We start from the raw sequence: 20,777 nt of genomic DNA, 5'->3' as shown, positions 1-20,777 counted from the left end.
TGTAAATGACTCTATTTCTATGCCTTTCCTCCTAGTCAGGATCCTCTATAGCAAGAGATGCAATTTCATCAATGGAGGGGGGCAGATCCCATTCTGGAAGAGGCCCCTGATCTTGGCAAGAACCTAACTGTACGCAGGCTGTTTAATCCTTCAGCGCTTATGGGGATAATCATGGAATCCCTCCAAGAATTGAAGCTAGAAGCTTCTCAGTCTTCTGCCACGCAGTGCTTGCTTATGAGCAGCACGAAGTCACAGACCTCTTGTTTTCCCTCACATCAAGACATTACAAGAATGCTTACGGATTATTGGGAGGTACTGAAGGGGCCCCTTTGAGTGGCCAAAGCTATGTCAAAGCTCTATACAATGGATTCTGCATTTAACCAGTTTTTGTTACCCCAAGGGTGGATTCACTGGTATTGCTGGTTATCGAAAGTACCTCCCTGCCCAGTGAAGGTGGTGTGGTATTGAAGGATGGCTAGGATCGCAGATTAGATTTTGTGCACAAAATGCTCTTGAGGCCATGGCCTCAGAATTGAAAGCAGCTGCAGCGGTATCTTTTGCTGCCTGAGCTTGCCACTCTAAGTTGCGCCATTATACGGACACTATCTTGGACAAAGATCTCCAGTTTTAATGACTGGGGTGGATTATGTGGCTGATTCTCTGACCTTTTCAGAGTTGTGAGCAAAATATCATCTTACTCCATTTCCACCTGCATGTTGCTATGGATCAAACAGTGGGTAGGGCTATTCCTCCTCAAAGGTGACCTTGAATAAACTGCCATTCAAGGGACAGTTACTTTTGGGGAAAGGCTTGGATAATCTTATGGTCAGTGTGCAGGACTGTAAGCCAAAATCCTTACTGGACAGCAGACCTTGAGCCCCTAGGGGGACAGGTTGCAGTAATTTTCGGATACCCAGGTGATACTGCCAGTTCTCAGGAGGGCCTTTGGGCCAGAGATCGTTTCAGACAAAGATTGAGAGAGGTGCCCTCAATCTTCAGGACCTCGCTCCTCCACAGTTCCAAAGAAGCAGTTATGATATCAAGCCGTCAGCCAAGCCTCCACGCATTGGAGAGAGGTTATGGGCCTATTTGGGGGTGTGGGCAGAGATCATCAAAGATTGCTGGGTGCTAGACATTATACGGGAGGAGGAAAAGCTAGAGTTTTTTCATCCCCTCCCGGATCTTTTTATAGACTCCCAAGCGGGAACGTTAGAAAAGATGGCTAAAGTCAGAGATGGCGCAAAGATTGCTAAATCTGGAAGCCATAGAGCCTGTCCCAGAAGAAGTCTCAGGTTCCAGCAGACATTCAATATACTTTACTGTGCCCAAGAGAGGCTCCAAAGACTGGAGGCTGATTCTAGACCTCATAGTGGTGGATGCAGCTCTCAAAGTATAATGTTTCCGAAGGGAGATGGTAAGGTCGGTGATTGCATCAGTGGTGCCAGTGGATGAATTTCGATTATCAGATCATCTGTTTGTGCTGGCTGGAGAAGCCCATAAAGGTCAACAAGCATCGAAAGCGACTACACTTTTCCTTCCATATTCACAGGGGTTAGGGGGTAGAGCCAACCTGCGAATATGAAAAAATCGCAAATAACTTTTAGGGCTGACTCTGACCCACCCTGCCTCCCTACCACTTCCCTGACCCTCCCCACCACACCTTACCTGGTAGTCTAGTGGTGAAGCGGGTGAGGAGCAATCTTCCTACGCTTCTGTCTCATGCTGAGCTGTCACCAAAAATGTCTGCTGTGAGTTCTCGCTGTAGTCTCATGAGACCACGGGAACTCACAGTAGCCATTTTTGTTGACAGCTCTGCATGGGGCAGGAGCGTAGAAAGATTGCTCCTGCCCTGCTTCACTGCTAGACCACCAGGTAATGTGTGGAGAAGTTCAAGAGGTGGGGGGTGGGTCATGGTTTAGAAACTCATGAATAAGCAAAGTCGTGAGTCCTAAATCCGCAAATTTAGAGGGAGAAGTGTATTTCAAGGTGGATCTGTATGGCCATTTTTTCCACCTACATTGAAAGTGGGAAGCGTCCACTTATATGTGTGAAGGCGCATTCCACGAGAAACATTGCTTCATTGTGTACAGAATCCTCAGCAGTCTCCCCAGAAAAAAATCTGTAGAGCCGCCCCTTGGTCTTCTCTGCATATGCTGAAGAAGTTTTACAGAGTAGATGTGGCAGCCAAACAGGACTCTGCATTTGGATCTTTGATTCTTGCGGCAGGCTCATCTGTCCCACCCTAAGCTTGGGGGACTGCTCTGATATGTCCCACAGGTTCAGTAATAGAGTGTTTGTCATACTAGAAGGAAAGATTAGGTTCTTACCTCGTTAATCTTCTTTCTAGTAGACATACGCTCTATTCCTGAAGCCCCCCTGTCAGATGTGAATTCGCTTGCCTCAATAAGACCGGACAATTTGGATCTCTTGCTTCTTCGGTACAGCCTTGACAAGAATGATGGCTACTGCGTTAAAGTATCCAGGGAGTATCTATACATAGCTCCCACACTCTTCGTGTAAGTTGCACTCAAGTTGGTGACTGGTTTGTTTCTCACCTTGTTATGTACTGGAAATGTTTGAATTTGGTTATCTGTGATATGTTTGATGATATGAGCAGAACAGACATTTTATCGGGGAGAGTCCCTGCACTTCTCCTTCTTCTGTTTCCTCTCCAGGGCTGACTGTCTGCTGTGTTACTAACTGAGGTGTTAAGGACAGCCCAGAGGTAAGGGAGGAGAAGCAAAAAGAATGCAAATGAAGCTCTCTACAGCAGTTCTTGCAAGAAGAGGTTGACTACTCACAGGTTCAGGAATAGAGTGTAAGTCTACTAGAAAGATTAACTAGATAACAGTGGTGAAGTAAGGGGGGCCCAAGGGGGGCAGTCAGCCTCGGCAGCCCCCCATCCCCCACTGTTGCTCGCAGGTGCCTCTTCCCTTCCCTTGTACCTCTTTAATGTTTGCGGCACAAGCAGCAACCCCAGCCTACCACTTGCACCAGTGTCGAGACTTCCTCTGACATCACTTCCTGGACCTGTGCCTAGAACTGACATCAGAGGAAGAGCTGATGCAAACAGCAGGTTAGGGTTGCTGCTCATGCCAGGAACGTTAAAGAGGTACAGGGGAAGAGAAAGGGGGCACATGCATGGCAGGAGGGGCGGGGGAAGGAGCGGGTGGAGGTGGAGAACAGGGTGGAGGAGAGACACCACCGCCTCGGGTGCCTCTCACTCTCACTATGCCACTGCAAAGTAAGAACCTAATCTTTCCTTAGCATACAGGCCTTTCCAGGTCCCCAAGAATTGCTTGAATGTTTGAATTTGGAACTACGGAGTTAAGACTACTGCATGCAGGAAGGGCCATGCTTACTCAGAAATCCCCACATACCTTAGTTCTTCTTGTTAGTTACAATGTCTCACTTTGACTGTATGTGGATTGGACATCTTTATAGAGTTACTAGTCTGTAAGCCTGTTACATTAACGGGTGCTAGAACATATGTGTGTGTGTCTGTCTTTATTTCTTTCTCTCTCTCTCCTTAGCTGCTTTTTTTCTTTCTGCTTTTCTTTTTCCTTGGCTGTCCATCACCACCCCTTGCCTGCTCCCCCTGTCTATTTTCCCTTCCTTTTACCTCCCCTGTGTCCACCACCACCCCTTCACTGCTCTCCTTATGCAGCAGCAGCCCTTCTCCCTTTGTTTTACCTCCCCCCTGTCCAGCAGCACCTCTTTCCTTCTCCCCCTGTCCAACATTAGTCCTCTGTTCCTTTTCTTCAACCCCCTGTCCAGCAGCATCTCTTTCGTTCTCCCCCTATGCAACGGGTGCTAGAGTAGACGACTGGGGGTTTTTTTTCCTTTTTCTCTCTGTGCTTGGATGCTATCTGTCTGTCATTCTTTCTGTCTGTGTCTCTGTCTTGCGCCCTGCCTGCCTGTATTTCTCCATTGCGCCATGCCTGCCTATCTCTCTGTGGCCCCCTTCTCTTCCCCGGCATGATTGGTGTGTGCCCCCAGAACACCCTTCCCCCCAAAGCAGCCCCGTTTCCCAATGCCCCTGCCCCCTTTTGTGCCATGCCTGCCTGCTCCGTGGCCCCCTTCTGTTTCCCCCCTATGATTGCTGTCTGGCCCAGCAAACCTCTCACCCCAAAGCAGCCCCCTTTCCCTCTCCCCTTGTTGAGCCATGCCTGCCTGCTCTGTGATCCCCTGCCCATGATTGCTGTGTGCCCCCAGCACACCCCTACCCCCAAAGCAGCCCCTTTCCCTCTCCCCCTGCTTGCCTGCCATGCCTGCCTGCTCCCTGTGCATCAGCATTTCCCTCACCCTCACCTGTTCCTTCGTAGCAGCATGGAGATAAAACGGCTCCCTTAGTTCTTTGCTGGATTTTTTTTTTAAGTTTAAAGATGCCTACGCGGCTCCTCTCACGATCCGGCCTGCGTCGGAAGCCTTCTCTGACACAGGCCGGGATCGTGAGAGGAGCCACGGCGGCAGTTTTAAACTTAAAAAAAAAAATGCAGCGAAGAACTAAGGGAGCCGTTTTCAAAGCCGCTGCCGTGGCTCCTCTCATGAGCTGCACTTATATTATGTCGGAAGATGAGAGAGGAGCGGCGGCGGCAGCAGATTTGAAATGAAAATAATTTATGCATCCAGCCGGCTCCCTCAAAACCCTCCCCCCCTTTCCCTTCCCGCGGTCCGTCTGGCTGCGTTATTCTCTCCCTCATTCTCAAACCATCCGTGCCCTACCTTCAAACTTGCAGTTCAGGCCTTGAGGATCATGGCAGGGAGGAAGGCATTGTTTGGCGGCCGCTGGAAGGAGGGGGGCGTGATGAGCCAGCGGTGCATCTGGATTGTGAGCAGCCCTGCCTTCGGTCCTGTCTCGGTCCCACTAAACCGGCTGGCAATAACGAAGCCAGACATCACGGGGGGCTTTCCCTCTTGCTAAATCGCTATAGGCTCTGCCGGTCTCGATCCCGGCCCTCAGGATCGAGACCGGCAGAGCCTTTAGTAATTTGGCAAAAGGGAAGAACCCATGGCATCTGACTTTGTTATTGCCAGCCGGTTTAACAGGGACAGGACCGAAGGCAGGACTGCTCACAATCCGGATGTGCCACAGGACTCGGCGTTCACTCGCTCTGTGACGGTTCATCTTCTGGCAGTGACGTACTAAGCGCGCATGCGCAGTCATGCGGCCACACCACTACAGAAAAGGGATCAGGGAACACGGTTCGCTACTGCGCATGCGCGGGCTAGCATGTTATTATTTAAGATAGAAATAAGTACCAGTAGTAGTAGTAGTAGTTTAAAAGAAAATAACAAAAGGCAGAAATATAAGGCAAAATCAACCCCAGCTGTTGTGGAGCTGTGCAAATTGAGATGCTGCTGAGCTGTCCACAGTTGGAAACCTGTTCTAGAATTATTATTTGGTATTTTAAAAGCGCTGATTTTGCACATGTTCTAGATTTCTCTTGAAGAGAAAGGATTGGTTATGAACAATAATAACATTTTTTGTGCTCTTTTCAGAAAATGTTACACATTTTGAGGTTTTAAGCAGCTACCAAGCCATCCTTTAGAGCAGGAGTGTCAAACTCAAATCACATAAGGGGCCAAAATCTAAAACACAGGCTAAGTCACGGGCCAGATTTTTTATTAAGATACTTTACCCCCTCCTTTGCTGACGCACAGCATGGGCCCCAGCGCTTGCGGCGGCTGCTCCATCGCTCACAGGACTTCTGTGAGCATCAGATCAATTGCCACTGGCGCCAAAACCCACATTGCACGCCAGCAAAGGAGGGGGTTAGTCAGTAAAAGTATATGGATACAACTTCTCCAACCCCACGCCAGCTACAAAATAAATAAAAAAGACTTTTCCTCTCTTTTAGGTCCTAGTTAACGCTTGCTGTCTAACACCAGCTCTGGCAGGATACACATTTCAAATCTGACATACTGTAATCACAAAATAGAAAATAAAATTTTTTTTCTACCTTTTGTTGTATGGTCATTTTGCTTTTAGTCCCAGTTTCTCTTTCTGATTTTGTCTATCTTCTAATTCTCTTTCCAGTGTCTGCTGTCCATTTTTTCTCCTCCTCTCTCTTGCTCCAGTCCCTGTCTCCAACATATTGATTTTTCCCTTTCAACTTTTCTTCTTTTTTCTTTTCTGGCTCTGTCCACCCAAATCTCACCCTCTTTCTCATCCTTCTTTTTAAATTTTCAGCTACCTATCAATGCTCCATCTTCTCTTATTCTGTAGCTCTCCCATTTACCATCTCACTCCTTTCCCAGCCTCCTATTTCCTTCTATCTCGCCTCCTTACTCCTCTTAGTCCAACATTTTGCTCTCTTTTCTGTTCTTCTTCCCTTCCCTCTTAGTGCTGAACAATGAGATGGAAGGAAAAAAAAGAGATGCTGCATTTCTCCCTCCCTTCCATCTCCAGATCCAACTTCTCTCCCTTTCTCTTCCCAACTGCCCCCATCCCATCTCTCCCCCTGCCTGCCTGTCTCCATCCCTCCCCCCAGGTCCACCATTTCTCCCTTTCTCTTCCCAATGGTTCTCCATTCAAGTATCTTTTTCCCTCTTCCTCCACACTACCCCAGGTCCAACCTCTCTCCCTTCATCTCGCTCTCTTCACAGCTCAGCATGCCTTTCCCTCCAGTGCCAGTCTCTCTCTCCTCACAGCCCAGTGTGTCTTTCCCTCCGGCGCCAGTCTGATGTCACCACAAAGCTGAGGAATCTGCCAGCTTCAGCGATTTGGAAGTGTTGTACGTAGCTCCCCCTCCTGCTTTTCACCTGCCACGGTCTGTCTCCAATGACACGCAACTTCCTGTTTCCGCCCGGATGGCCTGCCGTGGACAGAAGGCAGGAGGGGGAGCCATGGACAACACTGCCGAATCTGGCAGACTTTCCGGTATGAAGGCAACGTTGGAACAGCGCAGGAGGGAGTACATGCTGAGCTGTGAGAAGGGGAAGTTTGGGAGCATTGTTGTGGGCCACATTAAAAGGCCAAGCGGGCCGGATTTGGCCCACAGTCCTTGTGTTTGATATATGTGCTCTAGAGGAAGGTGTGCAGCTGTTACCTGTGTGTTGGGCCTAGAAAGCACACTGCATTTGTATTTGCACTGAAGGTACTTTTTAGTCCCTTCAGATTAAAGTTTCTTTATATTTCTCTTTCTCCTTATAGCGAACTCCATCAAAGTGGAGCTGTACAGTGATGATGAGGCAGGCCAGCTGTTGGTGCAGGATGAGCAGTTGAGTGAGAAGGAGGATAGCGTGATTGTGGACGATTCCCTGGGTGAGCCTCTAGGGTACTGTGATGGAACAGGGCAGGATCCTCACTCACCTGGGGGTATCCGGCTCCCCAATGGCAAGCTCAAGTGTGACATCTGTGGCATGGTCTGTATTGGCCCCAACGTTCTGATGGTGCACAAGCGCAGCCATACAGGTGAGTTCTTGGTGACACTGAATGGAAAAGAGATATGCTGTTTGTCTAGTAAAGGGTTAGGGAACTCCAGTCCTCAAGAGCTGTATTCAAGTCGGATTTTCAGGATTTCCCCAATGAATATGCATTGAAAGCAGTGCATACAAATAGATCTTATTCATATTCATTGGGGAAATCCTGAAAACCCGACTGGAATACGGCTCTCGAGGACCAGAGTTCCCTACCCCTGCTCTAGTACATTGTCTGGGTAGGAGTATCTGTAGTACAGCAGCCAATCTAATGCACAGTTTAGGTTCAGCATAGGCGTCGGAATGGGGGGGCATAGGAGCCATGGCCTCCCACAAAATTGCCCGGCATTAGGGGGGAGCAAACAGGGCAACTGCCCCATCTACCGCCGTAGCCTGCAAGCGACTTTGCTTCTGACGGCTGTGTGAGACCACGGGGGAATGCTGCTGCTGCTGCAGCACCCTTTTGGGGAGAGAGAGGGAAAGAGGGAGAAGGAAGACCAGGTAAAGGGGGTGGGAAGAGAAATATTATTGTTGCACTCAATTTGGGAGAGAGAGTGAAAAAGGGAGAAGGAAGAGAAATGCTGCTCTTGCACCCAGTTGGGGAGAGAGAGGGAAAGAGGGTAAAGGAAGACCAGGGGAGAAGGGGGAGAGAAATGATGCTGCTGCACCTAATTGGGGAGAAAGAGGGATAAGGAAGACCAGGGAAGGGGGGGAAGAGAAATGCTGCTGTTGCACCCAATTGGTAAGAGAGAGGGAAAGAGGGAGAAGGAAAACCAGGGAGAGGAGAGGAACGAGAGATGTCAAGTCCATGGGAAGGAGGGAAAAGAAAGGAGATACCAGATCATGGAGGGGGAGAGAGGGATGCCAGGTCATGGGGAGGGAAGGAGACAAATGCCAGACCAGGGGAAAGGAAGGAGGGAGGGAGAGAAAGGAAGGAAGGAGAGGAGAGAGATGCCAGGGCATGGGGGGAGGGAAAACTAAGGAGACAAATGCCAGAGCAGAGGGAAAGGAAGGAGAGGAGGTGCCAGAGCATGGGGCATGGGGGGGAGGGAATGAGATAGAGATGCCAGACCATGTAGTAGAGTGGGAAGAAAGGAAGGAAAGGAGAAGAGAGAGATAGCAGAGCATAGGGGAGGGGTGGAGACAGAAAAATGGAGAGGGAGTGAAGCTGAAATGAATCATGTACAAAGGCGAGAAGGGGCACAGGATATACAGTTTATTGAAGAGACATAGAAAGAGGGAAGATACCATATGGAAGAGAGAGAGGACAGATACTGGATGGAAAGGGCAGAGAGAGTGGACAGTGGATGGAAGGGGCAGAGAGGGTGGATGTAGGTGGAGTATAGAGAGGGGGCAGAGGCTGGCTTTAAGGGGCAAAGAGAGAGGACAGATGTTGCATGGAAGGGAGAGACAAACTCTGCATAGAAAGAAGAGCAAAAAGAAGATGATTAAAACAAAAACAACAAAAGGTAGAAAAAAATTTTTTGTTGCTTTTTGTAGAATTAAGTTGTATTGTAACTGTATTGATAAAAATTTATAAGTAGGAAATGGAAATAAGGCAATTTGGGGGGGAGGACTAAATCCCTTTTCTCAGGACAGGATAGGATACCATTGTAAGGTTTGTTAGTAGCCCCCAAAATATATGGTGGTAGGGATTACTTGAGCAGTGCCCTTACACACGCCAGGTCCCAGGTTCAGTTCCCTCACTGAAGATTCACCAGGAAGTAGAATCAAATAATAGGCACAGCCAGAGGTGATTGCATAAAGAATATATTATAGAAATAGGCTTACAGAAAAGCAATATTTATAAGCATTACAATTAATGAGAGAGCAAAGCAGTTTCCCTGCCTTACAGAGTTCAGAGGAAAAGAGAGACATAGAAGCCTGAAGTTCCAGGGAAAGGCAGAGAGAGAGAAAAGGGGGATGGAGTGATGGTCCAAGCTTCGGGTTCCATAGATAAAGAGAAGGATAGACAGAGAAAGAGAGAGCTAGAGCTGCAGATGTGTTGCAGAAAGGAGGCTTTTTAGCTTGAAATCTTATTCTGTGTATAGAAACTATTGTATGTCCCAGTATCTTTCTGTTTAGAATTTGTAAACTGTTTGAAACAATGGTTAATTTAATTGATAAGGAAGGTGTGATACTTGCAGGCATGGTAGATGGGATTAGTCTCTGGCTTCTTTGTCCCTTTCAAGCAGCCTATCTTCTTGATAAACAATCCAGTCTGGCTGAATGATTAATGTATGTGAATTCTGTGCAGGAGCACAGAATTCTGCATCCAGAGTCAGATAATTTCCCATAGGCCTTTGCTGATATTAGTTATGCCAACTAAGAATGCTAGCAATAGCTATGCTGACAACCATAACAGCAGTATACTGTACTGTCCTTAAGAAAGATTTGGCCTCTCAAAGCTAATTGAAAAATGGATTAGTCCAATAAAAATGGTATTTTCTTATTTCTCGTTATTTGTTTTATTTCTATCTTTTGATTTGTAAAGTGGTGATTGTTTTGTATCAGTTTTTTTCAAATTTACTACTACTACTACTACTGTTACTATTTACATCTACTGTCTTCATATTTTGCACAGTATTAGGGGACATGTGTCACTGTTTCTGTGGTGTTGCATTGTATGCAGAGTCTTGCATCTTAGGGTTTCATTTTTATATATTAGTACTTTTAGTTTGTGGTCCCATATTTGCTTAGGGGTTATCTGTGTTCTGGTAAGAATGAATGTTTAGAAGCATACAGTGTGTTTTGTATAGGTTAATTTTGTGGTTAACCATTATGTGTTGTTAATAAGATTATACTGTATGTATATACGAAAAATGAATGGAAAAAATTGTATTGCAATTAGTATTATTATAGGGGCAGATTCTGGGGATGGAGATGGGGGCGGGGTGGGGTGAAACTTTCAGGCCCCCCCAAACAAAAAAGCATTCCACTGCCTATGGGGTTCAGGATGGAGGGGTGTGCAAATTAACCACCATGCTGTATCTGCTATTGGAGGTCTCTGTGATGTCCACAGGCCCTATCCTAGATCCTTTGTATTTTTTGTAGTTTTCATGATATGATTGTTTATCAGCAAGTGACTCTCTGCTGCCTGTTTTCAGGTGAAAGACCCTTTCACTGTAACCAGTGTGGAGCCTCCTTCACTCAGAAGGGAAATCTCCTGCGTCACATCAAGCTACACTCAGGCGAGAAACCCTTCAAATGCCCTTTCTGCAACTATGCCTGCCGGCGGAGAGACGCATTGACAGGACACCTGCGCACGCATTCTGGTGGGTAGTATTGTGGCTAATGCATGGAATTGGAAAAGGCATTAACATGTGTACTGATACAAAAATGCTGGAGGCCTAAAGACAGCTCATGTTTAAACTTTTCAGGCCTCATCTCCTTTCGGGGTTTGGGCAGCGAATGGAGAAGCAGTTAAACATGTTAAAGCTTTGAACTAGAAAATGACACAGGGACAAATTTTTCCCTGTCCCCATGGGAACTCATTTTCCTGTCCCCACGAGTTCTTTTCCTGTCCCTGCCCCATTCCTGCAAGCTCCGTCCTCATCTGCACAAGCCTCAAACACTTTAAAATCATAAGTGTTTGAGGCTTGTGCAGTCAAGGCAGAGCTTACAGGAATGGAACAGGGACATTGACAAAACTCACAGGCACAGGGCGGGGAAATTGAGTTCCTGCAGGGACGGGGGAAAAAATGTCCCTGTGTCATTCTCTACTTTGCATACAGGTTAGCTCAGCTTTTATGGGCACCCTATGTTGAAATGAGTTTTGTGCAGGAACTAACTGTGTGCAAAGCCTCAGGTAGACATTAGTGCACAGTTCATTTAAATTCCATAATAATGAAGATGTTAGTTATTCAGCGCAGATACAGAGATCTGCACAGAAGAATTGAAGGCAGAGGGCAGCAATTTCTAATGCTGGGATTTTAATGCAAAGCCTGGATTTTAGCTCGTTCTTCTGTAGGAAGAACTGGGGAGGATTTTATCCCTATTTCTTCTCTTTAGAAGAGAATTCAAGATCTGCAACTTTTTCTTGCTTCCTAGAAGAGGAGTAGCTGAGGTGGGGAAGGTGGACTGGTACCCCAGACTGACATTTTGTAACAATTGTGTATCTCAGCCAGAATAGCGTGCACATAACATCCAAGCACGTGATGGATACCACTCCACATGTAGGCAATGGTATTGCAAAGATTGTATGTAAAGAACAGCATTCTAGCACATGCTGGGACGCTTATGCGTGCAACTCCAAATGCAGGTACAGTTTTCTTGTGTGTCAAATGTAGCTGCTGCTAGCACAGACCCAGAAGGTGCACATGCATCTGATATGTTTGCACACTTACGGGATGGGCACAGAAATGGGCACTGCTTTCTTGCATTGACTTGTAAATGAGCAGAATGTTAACTGTTCAAATGTTTTCAAGAGTAGGAAAACAGGCTATGATGTAGAAATAACTAGTTCATTGTATGGCATAAATGTCAACTCTGTGTGTCCCTGGTCATTTCTTACGTAATGTACTGTATGTGGCAATTAAAATGTATTGCCAATCTTATGTACTGCAGAGCTAACATAGCTAAAGAAGCTCAAACTTTTTTTTTTTTGCCCTTCAGACATCCCTAAGCATTTTTAGCATTCCAAATCTTGTTTGTGCTCTTCTTATATGAGGGTAAGGAACATGCTTCATTGTCTTCAACTTGGTTGGCTTTTCTTTGCAATGAAAGCCATAGCGAATGATGGCAGTTAAAGAACACATGACCTATCCAGTCTGCCCATTCATACTCCCACACTCTGGCATGCACTCCCGGAAAGGCTTTGCTAAACACTAGACTGTGTCTATTTCAAGAAGCTTGGCTCTTCTCCTGAGTTTTTAATGGGAGAAGTAACTAATTTGCTAGTCACCCCTACACACAAGGAGTGACGCTGGTTACACAAACTATAGCATGACATGTTTATCTATTCCTACCTTAGCTAAGATAATATTCAAGCACTTTTTTGACTTCATGTGCAACTTTATTTAAATTAGTCCCCTTATTTTCCTACTCCTGTTACTCTATCTTATCTATCTATATGTTCCTTTTTTCTTACACACTGTTATGTCTGTTAAAATGTTTTATTGCTATTGCAATGTAACATATTTTTGTATTTGAATTTTTACTGCTGTAATTTTCTATTGCCTATGTTTAACTTATTCAAGTTTCAAGTTTATTAGGCTTTTATATACTGCCTATAAGGTTATCTAAGCGGTTTTACAATCAGGTACTCAAGTACTATTCTTCAAAAGGGTAATAAATCAATCCTAGTTAATAATAATAATACCATCAGATTGGGCAGACTGGATGGACCATTCGGGTCTTTATCTGCCATCATCTACTATGTTACTATCTACTCTCCCTTACTCTCCTTTAGAACCCTATCCCCCTCTTTTACTAAGATGCGCTAACCGCTAACGTGTCCATAGACTAACATGCATGCGTTAGCATTTAGCGCGCTAATCGGTTAGCGCACCTTAGTAAAAGAGGGCCTATGTATTGTCCCATGCTTTCTTGAGATCAGATAACGATGAGTGCTCTAAGATGGAAGAGATGAGACCAGGACAGAAAGCAGCCCTAGCCTCTGCTGAAGAGAGTAATGGCAACCACTAATAATTATTATACTAACCAATAGATAACATTGATTAATTTGCAGTACTATTGGCTGGTCAGTGTCATTTCTTTGAAGAAACTTTACCTTGCCACAGAGAAAGACAAAAATAATTTGAAAATTTATATGAAAGAAAACTAGAGGTCCTTTTCCTAAGCTGTGGTAAAAAGTGGTCTTAGCACATCCTTACACATGTTTTTCCTGTGCACTAAGGCCATTTTTACCACAGACATAAAAATAGCTAGTTTTGTATTTTTTGTATTAATGGCCATGAGCTAATGTTGCCAAGAGAACACAACCATTAATAAAAATTTACTGCATGTTCACTTACTTTGTAGACAAGACTCATGTGGTATCTGTTCACTGATTAGTGCAGGAATACCACTCTCAACTCCCTAGACATATACCTCCTCCAAAAGATATATTTCTTTAGTACACTATTAGTATGGGCAGATTTGGCACTTGCTACAGGATACATGAGCATGGCCACATAGTATTCCATTTTAAGCTGCATTTGATAGCTTAGTAAAAGGGCCCCTATAGGTTAAACCACTCTGCAGAAAAGCCCCTAGTGCTGAATGTGGTGAGAGGTGAGCAGAGATGCTATGAATGCAATTAAAAGGTGCAATGTCAGTGGAAGGTGAGTCAGTAGCAGCTCTCTCAGGAAAGGCAGGGACCTCACTCTGCAGCAACATCTGAACTGGAATGGTGCCAGTCCCAGCAATGCACAGAATTTCGGATCATCTTTGCACACCTAATCTTCACTTACTTCATGGAAGCCAGGAAATAATACATCTTCACTGGGGGAAGAAAAAAATAGGAGGAGAAGGGGAGAGATTTATTTTCTAACAGACCAATGGAAAGATCTTTTATGTATAATCTCTTTATTGAGGAAAACAGAAATAACCATAAGAATCACAAGAAATTTATGATAACATGGTAAAGACAAAATTTTAATCAACATTTTTAGCATTAAACCAATAAAAACATACCATACCCCCACCCAAAACTCTCAATCTGTGCCCAGAAATCAGGAGAGATCTATACTCTTATAACCTCTCATGTTACTCCTCTTGCATACCCAACACACCTCCTTTCCCCCTTTCTGATATTTCTCCTTCACCTAAAATGACCAAAAAAGGAGGAAGTATCAGAAAGCTTAATTATTAAAGATTTAAATCATTTAAGAATCTACTGTTCAAAATTCTAGTGCAATGCATCTACTGGTCTTAAACCATAGGGTTTTGCATCTAAACTCGCAAATTACTTGCAGAAAACTGTCAATCATCTTTTCAACACCACCTCCTTTCAACGCCTCCTCCTTTCCAGGGAGCTGTTTTCTGCAAGCAAGTTGCTCAGAAGTGTTTCTGCTCAGCTCTGCATTTTTATTATTTTCGAGTATTTTTCCTAATGTTCGATTGGAGGCTCGGTACCCAGAGGTTCCCACGTTTTTGGACCTCTGCCTGGAAAAAGATGCACACTCGTGCTGCTGAAGTCTGCTGCTAGCAGGATCAGCCCTCGGGACACCTAGTTAGCCAGCCTGCTTTTGTATTTTTGAAGCTCAGAGGCTGTCCCCTGCGTAGCTGCTTGTGTCCTGATTTATTCAGGAGCTTGAGTGCAGGCTGTTTGGCTCCTTCTCGGTTCAGGGGGATTGAAGAGTGAGGGTATCCTAAGTCATCCATCAAAAAAGGCTTTAAGCATGCACTGCATGCGCTGTATGCTCAGCGATCACTTCTATTACAACCCTCTACTCAGCAGGAGAGTTCATCTTTAGTATGTGTTTTGCGGTTTACCCAGAAGGCCTTTCAAATCAAGAAAATCATAAAACTGTTTTGGCACATCCTTCAGGTGCATCCTGTGTTAGAAGCCCCCCCTAGATTTGCGTATGCCAGAGGTAAAAATTTAAAAGATCTGGTAAAAAGATCACAATATTTCAGTGATCATGGACAGGGGCATAACTTTCAGGGAAGGCATAGTGAGTGTGGGCAGTGTTCTATATGCCCATATTCACTATCTGTTTGCAGTATCACTCACCCTCAATTGAATTATGTGCACCAGTTGCACCAGTTACTGATTGTAACTCTGTGGGTGTAGTGTATCTAATCCAATGCCCTTGCTTTTTGTTTTACATCAGTCATACTACTGTAGGGATGGGACACAGCAAACACACACACGCAGGCTAAGAGTCGAGCGGAGGCGCTGACGTGGCAAGCTCCGAGCTCCTTTTATTATGCTTCTATGCTAATGACATCATAGTAACTCCCTCGATTACATGTCTAATGATTGGTGGATACAAAGGTACATGCTTTTACATCGTGATCACCCTCCAACTCAGCACTTAGACAATACCTGTATTTTTGCACATACTCAATGCCTGTCAGCTGATGTCCTTTCCAAATAAGGATTGCTTAAATAAGATAAGGGTTAATTTGTGACAGGTAAGGGGGAGAGAGGGAATGATTCACCATTCTTTCACAGAGGCTTAGAAATCAGTGTGCTGACCTCACCCTGTTTCAGAACTGCACCCCTTCATACTACGCGTTCTGTTCGCACACATATTATTGAGCATTTGAGTAAGATTAGGAGGGGTGATGAGGGAGCACCTTTAGTTCAGCATTGGATTGGGTATAATCACTTTTTACAAGATCTACAGTTTATGGTTCTTGAAACCATATGATTACTGCGAGGGGGAAATGTGACAAGTAGATTGTGGAGAAGGCAACAAGAGTGAATTTTTCGGTGGGAGAAAGTGACCCCTCTGGGTCTTAACTGGGAGGTGGAATGCCGAGCATTTTTAGGTTAAAACTCTAATGGTTGATTAGGGATGGTGAGGTCTTTGACAGCAGGAGATCCTTGATGGGCAAGAGGTTAGTAGTACACTGTAATGTTTTGCTAAAAGTTAAGCTGTGGGTGGGAGGTTTAGTTGCTCGGGGTATTTAAATTTGTCAGTATCGTGTATTATCCAATCAGCAAGAGTTTTCAGTATATGGGAGGGTTTAGAAAAGGTATGTCACTGTTAGGATTGTCGTATAAGAAGGGGAGGAGTTTAGTCAGTCAGCGTCTTCATAGAAAGAGAAAATGAGTAGTTACAGGTACTGTGTGTGGGGTGTGTCATGAGTATTGCATGAGGTAGGGTTATTTCTTTTAAAGGAGAGCTAATTATTTATTTCTTTATTCTATTTTAGAGTCGGTGTGGGCAAGAGTTAGTGTGCCTTTGGCAGTTAGGGTCTTCTGAAGCAGCGGTTAGCGAAACGCGTCAGGACCCCAGACTTATAACATACTGCTTTAAAAGTCTACATTAAGTTAAGTCTCTTTTTTTCATATAACTAAAGTTTTAAAATACTGTGTGTGACTGTGAGCACCTAAAAAAGAAGCACTTGTACAATGATTGAGAAACAAGCTGTTCTAGTGGTGGGCTATCTAGCTCACCGTATGGTCTCCATTCAACAGCGGTTTTCTGAGCACAATAAGTGACTTCTGTTAACAAAGCAGATTTAGATATACCTGGAATATTTTCATGTGGCATCAGTGATTAATAGTGAGCCAGCTGTCTGGTTCTCTCCCCACCCCCCACTTTGTGACAAGGTTTTCTAAGGGTTCATGTTCGGTCTGACTGGCAGCCCAAAGACCAGGTTCATCCAGCGAATCTGTTAGGCAGCATTCGTCTCCATTTGTTCCAGCTGAATGTATATGCTAAGGTAGGCAGGCAGGCACCACATGGCACAGTGAGTAAGGCTATTATAGCCTTTGGGGGGAAGGGGGCCTTCAAAAGTCAGATTTGAAGGTTCCCCTATAAAACCCCTTTTCCTGTGCTTTTTGTCCTTCAGGGAAGTCTCCACAGGCCATTTTTGATTTTGCTGGTGGCAGCCATCTTGGATTTTATACAATCTTTTTTTCTAAAGCCTCCATCTGCCTCAAACCCCCTCAATTTTGCTTAAAATCAACAGGGATGGACCCCTCAGGCTTTTCTACCCCTATATCATGCCAGATTTGTGCTGGATGACCTGCTGAGAAGCATCCATAGCCCATGTGTAGCAGAGAATGTGGGAGAGGGGCAGGAGCCTTTGGGCTCGGCCTCCTCCAGGGCTGGGGATCCACAGGAGAAGTGTTCCCAGGAGAGGAGGCCCTTTCCAGAGTCCTCCAAAGGTGCATTAACCAAGCACAAACGTGTGGTGGCCATGGAGCCCAGGAGGTCCAGCAAATGGTCTTTGCCGGGATCCTCGAGACCCCCAGTACAAAGCTTCATACCAGATTTTGTGAGCCTCATGAGGAATGCCTATTTGAACTGTCACCAGAGGCGATGGCATAAGGGATCTCCCCTCATTATGTGGTCCGGCCAGACATGAACGAGGCTTGGACCAGGAAGTTCAGTCTGATATAGACTGGGAAAATGGAAAATCCAATTCCATGCTACTGTTATCCCAGGATGAAGTTTCGCTGGCAGATTCTGGTTCTTTGTATGAGAGTGGCGGTCAACAGTTACCCCAGACCAGATGGAAGACCTCACAGTGCACCGACGTTTCGAGGCTTCTGCGCTGTCAGTCATTTTTTCCACCTTGCTGAGAGAATTGAAGCTGGAACTTACTCCAGGTCCCTCATATTAGTGCAGTGTTCTTCAACCACTGGTCTGCGGACCGATGTCATTCCACAGAAATTTCCTGCCGGTCCACAGGTCCGGCAGGTGCATCGGGCCCGAGACGGTGTTCTTCAACCACCGGTCCGCAGTGCGATCGATGTGGCGTTATCTTCGAGCCGGCTCCCTCTTCCTCAGTGCTGCAGTGCACAAAGCCATGGGCGCCTAAACCGGAAGTCTTCTCTCTGACGTCACAACATGTTTCCAGATGAGGCATGGGACATGCGAGGAGCCGCTGCCCGCGTCTTTGTGCACTGCAGCATTGAGGAAGAGGGAGCCGGCTCGAAGATAACACCGGGGACAGCATAAATTGGCAAGGCGAGAGCAGGCCAGAAGGTAAGGCACAGCATGGAGGGAGGGAAACAACAAAAGTAGGGGGAATGATTTTAGTTTTAAATTTAGTGATTGAATTGTGTTAATTTTGAGAATTTACATCTACTGTCTGTATTTTGCATTGTTCAGGAAGAAATGCATTTGTTTCTTTTTCTCTAGGGTTGTACTGCATGCAGATTCTTGAATCTTAGAGTTTTGTTTGTATATATTAGTACTTTTAGATTTTGGTCCTCTATTTGCATGGGGTTATCTATTTTATGGTAGGAATGCATGTTGAGAAGAATACAGTGTGCTTTGTGTAGTTTAATTTTGTGGTTAACCATTATGTGTTGTTAATAAGATTATATTGTGTGTGTGTGTATATATATATATATATATATATATATATATATATATGAAAAATGAATGGAAAAAATGGTGTTACAATTGTACTATTGTGGGGGCGGGATCTGGCCCACGACTTAGCCCAGTGTTCTTAACCGCCAGTCCACAAAATAATTATTTTATTTCCGCCAGTCCAGAGGTGTCAAAAGGTTGAAGAACACTGTCTTAGTGCTCCATTATGAGCAGCTCTGTTGCTCTGACCGCATGCTTTCCTTCGCATCTGGACATCACAAAGCTGGTCGTGGACCACTGGGAGTCTCCAGAGGGGTTCCTGCTCCGGATTTCCAACAGCTGTTTGTTCAGCTGAAAGTGGATTTGCTGGTGTCGCAGGTCACCAAACGCACATCCCTGCCTAGTGATGGACATGTGATGTTAAAGGATTCGGAGGACTTGAAAGTGGATTTGCTCTTCAAGACCCAATTTGAAGCATTGACCCAAGGGATTGAGATGACAGCTGTGACTATCTTTGTGGCACATGCTTGCCACACCCAACTGTCTCGAGCCTCAGACCTGGAGGATGACAAGGATCCCCAAATGCTCCTATCTGGAGTAAATTATATAGCAGATACTCTGTTCAGGATCAGACAGTGGACAGGAGATTCTGCCTCTAAAGCCACACTGAGCAGGCTTCCCTTTCAGAGGCAGATGCTATCTGGCAAGGGTCTGGATGGCAAGTGTTACAGACCATCCCAAGACCTTACCAGACAGCTCAGGGTCCAGGATGGAGCAATTTTTGAGGCACTCAAAGATTCCGTCCTTATACGTCAGGCCACATGACATGGAGGGTCAATGTTGGCAGAAGACAGCAAGCCTCAGATTCTCGCTCCACCATAGCCTCTAAGAAATCACAGTGACACCAGGACAGGGGCCAAGCTCCTCTCCCCAGATAGGGGGCAGGCTGTCAGCTTTTTGGTTGGTCTGGTCTCAAATTGGCGCAGACCTTTGGGTCTAGAAATTATTTGGTACAGTTACAAAATCGAGTTCTGTGCCTTCCTTCCAGACCAATTTATAGATTTTCCAACCGGCCGACTGAAGAGAGCCTTCAGAGTCTGGGCAATGGTACAAAGACTACTGGACCTCCATGTCATAGAGCCTATCCTGGACGAAGAATCGGGCTCGGGCAGATACTCCATATACTTCATTGTGCCAAAGAAAGGCTCAGAGGATTGGAGGCCAGTTCTGGAACCCTGAAAGTACTGCACTTTCGTATGGAGACTATTTGGTTGGTCATAGTGCTGTGGCATTGGGGGAATTTCTCACATCCCTTGATTTGACGGAGGCCTATCTCCACATTCCTATTTTCCCGGCCCATAAGAGGTACTTGCAGTTTCATGTGCTGGATTCCAGTTCTCGGTACTCTCCTTCAGCCTAGCAACAGCACTTTTACCAAGGTGATGGTGGTAGTGGCAGCGCACTTCCACAAGGCTGGGATACAAGTGCACCCATATTTGGATGACTGACTCATCAGAGCTCTATCCAAGGAGGAAGGTGAACAGGTGGTTTCAAGAGTGGTGAAACTCCTCCAGGACTTGGGATGGGTTGTCAGCTTCAAGAAGAATCAGCTGAAGCCAACCCAGCACCTGGAGTACCTGGAAGTTTTGTTTGACATGGCCTTGGGCCATATTTTCCTTCCATATCCATGCAGACTGAAGCTAGACTGAAGCTGAAGAAGCAGATTTCGGATCTGCTCTAGAGGTCATCTCTCATGGCATGACATAAGAAATGCCTTCACCGAATCAGACCATTGGTCCACCGGACTGGATGGACCAATGGTCTGATTCGGTGAAGGCGTTTCTTATGTTCTTATGACACTACCTGCAGGTCCTGGGGTCAATTGCAGCAGCCATAGAGTTGGTCCAATGGGCAGGAGCACACATGAGATCTCTCCAAGATTCCTTCCTCTCTTGCTGGTCTCCTTAGACAGACTTGCTTCAGCAACACTTCATAGTTACCAGCAGAGAAGAGAAGCCTGTGGTGGTAGGTTCAGGTGGCTGCCCTCTCTACGAAAATGCCTCTTTTCATTTCCTCCTAGGTGATACTAATGACCGATGACAGCCTTTACAGTTGCAGGGGGTCATTGCAACAGACACCCAGTTCAGGGTCAATGGACAATGGCTCAGCAGAAGTGGTCCATAAATTGCGTGGAACTCAGAGCCATTCGACTAATGCTTCAGGCACTGGAGAAGTCTCTAGAAGATAAGGCAATCAAAGTCTTCTCAGACAATGTGACAGCGGTGGCCTGTGTCAACAAGCAAGGAGGTATCAGAGTGCCCTGTTGTGCCTAGAAGCTCAGCTTCTCTTTCGGTGGGCAGATGCTAATTTACAGACTCTCTTAGCCATACATGTAGTGGGAATGGAAAA

The 20,777-nt window shown here is 45.7% G+C and overlaps 1 protein-coding gene across 5 annotated transcripts in view; it reads left to right on the top strand.

The window, feature by feature from the left end:
* IKZF4 (IKAROS family zinc finger 4) overlaps positions 1-20,777 on the top strand; it is a 155,940-nt gene that overhangs the window by 89,849 nt on the left and 45,314 nt on the right. For all 5 annotated transcript variants that reach the window (XM_033939845.1, XM_033939842.1, XM_033939844.1 and 2 more), the window contains 2 exons: positions 7,157-7,417; positions 10,530-10,697. In XM_033939845.1, coding sequence (XP_033795736.1) covers positions 7,157-7,417; positions 10,530-10,697 — 429 coding nt within the window. The remainder of the gene's footprint in view (positions 1-7,156; positions 7,418-10,529; positions 10,698-20,777) is intronic.

This window comes from Geotrypetes seraphini, chromosome 3 (assembly GCF_902459505.1).
Source record: "Geotrypetes seraphini chromosome 3, aGeoSer1.1, whole genome shotgun sequence".
Taxonomy (NCBI): domain Eukaryota; kingdom Metazoa; phylum Chordata; class Amphibia; order Gymnophiona; family Dermophiidae; genus Geotrypetes; species Geotrypetes seraphini.
Note: the sequence above shows the minus strand (reverse complement) of the source record. Positions and strands in the feature narration are given on the sequence as shown.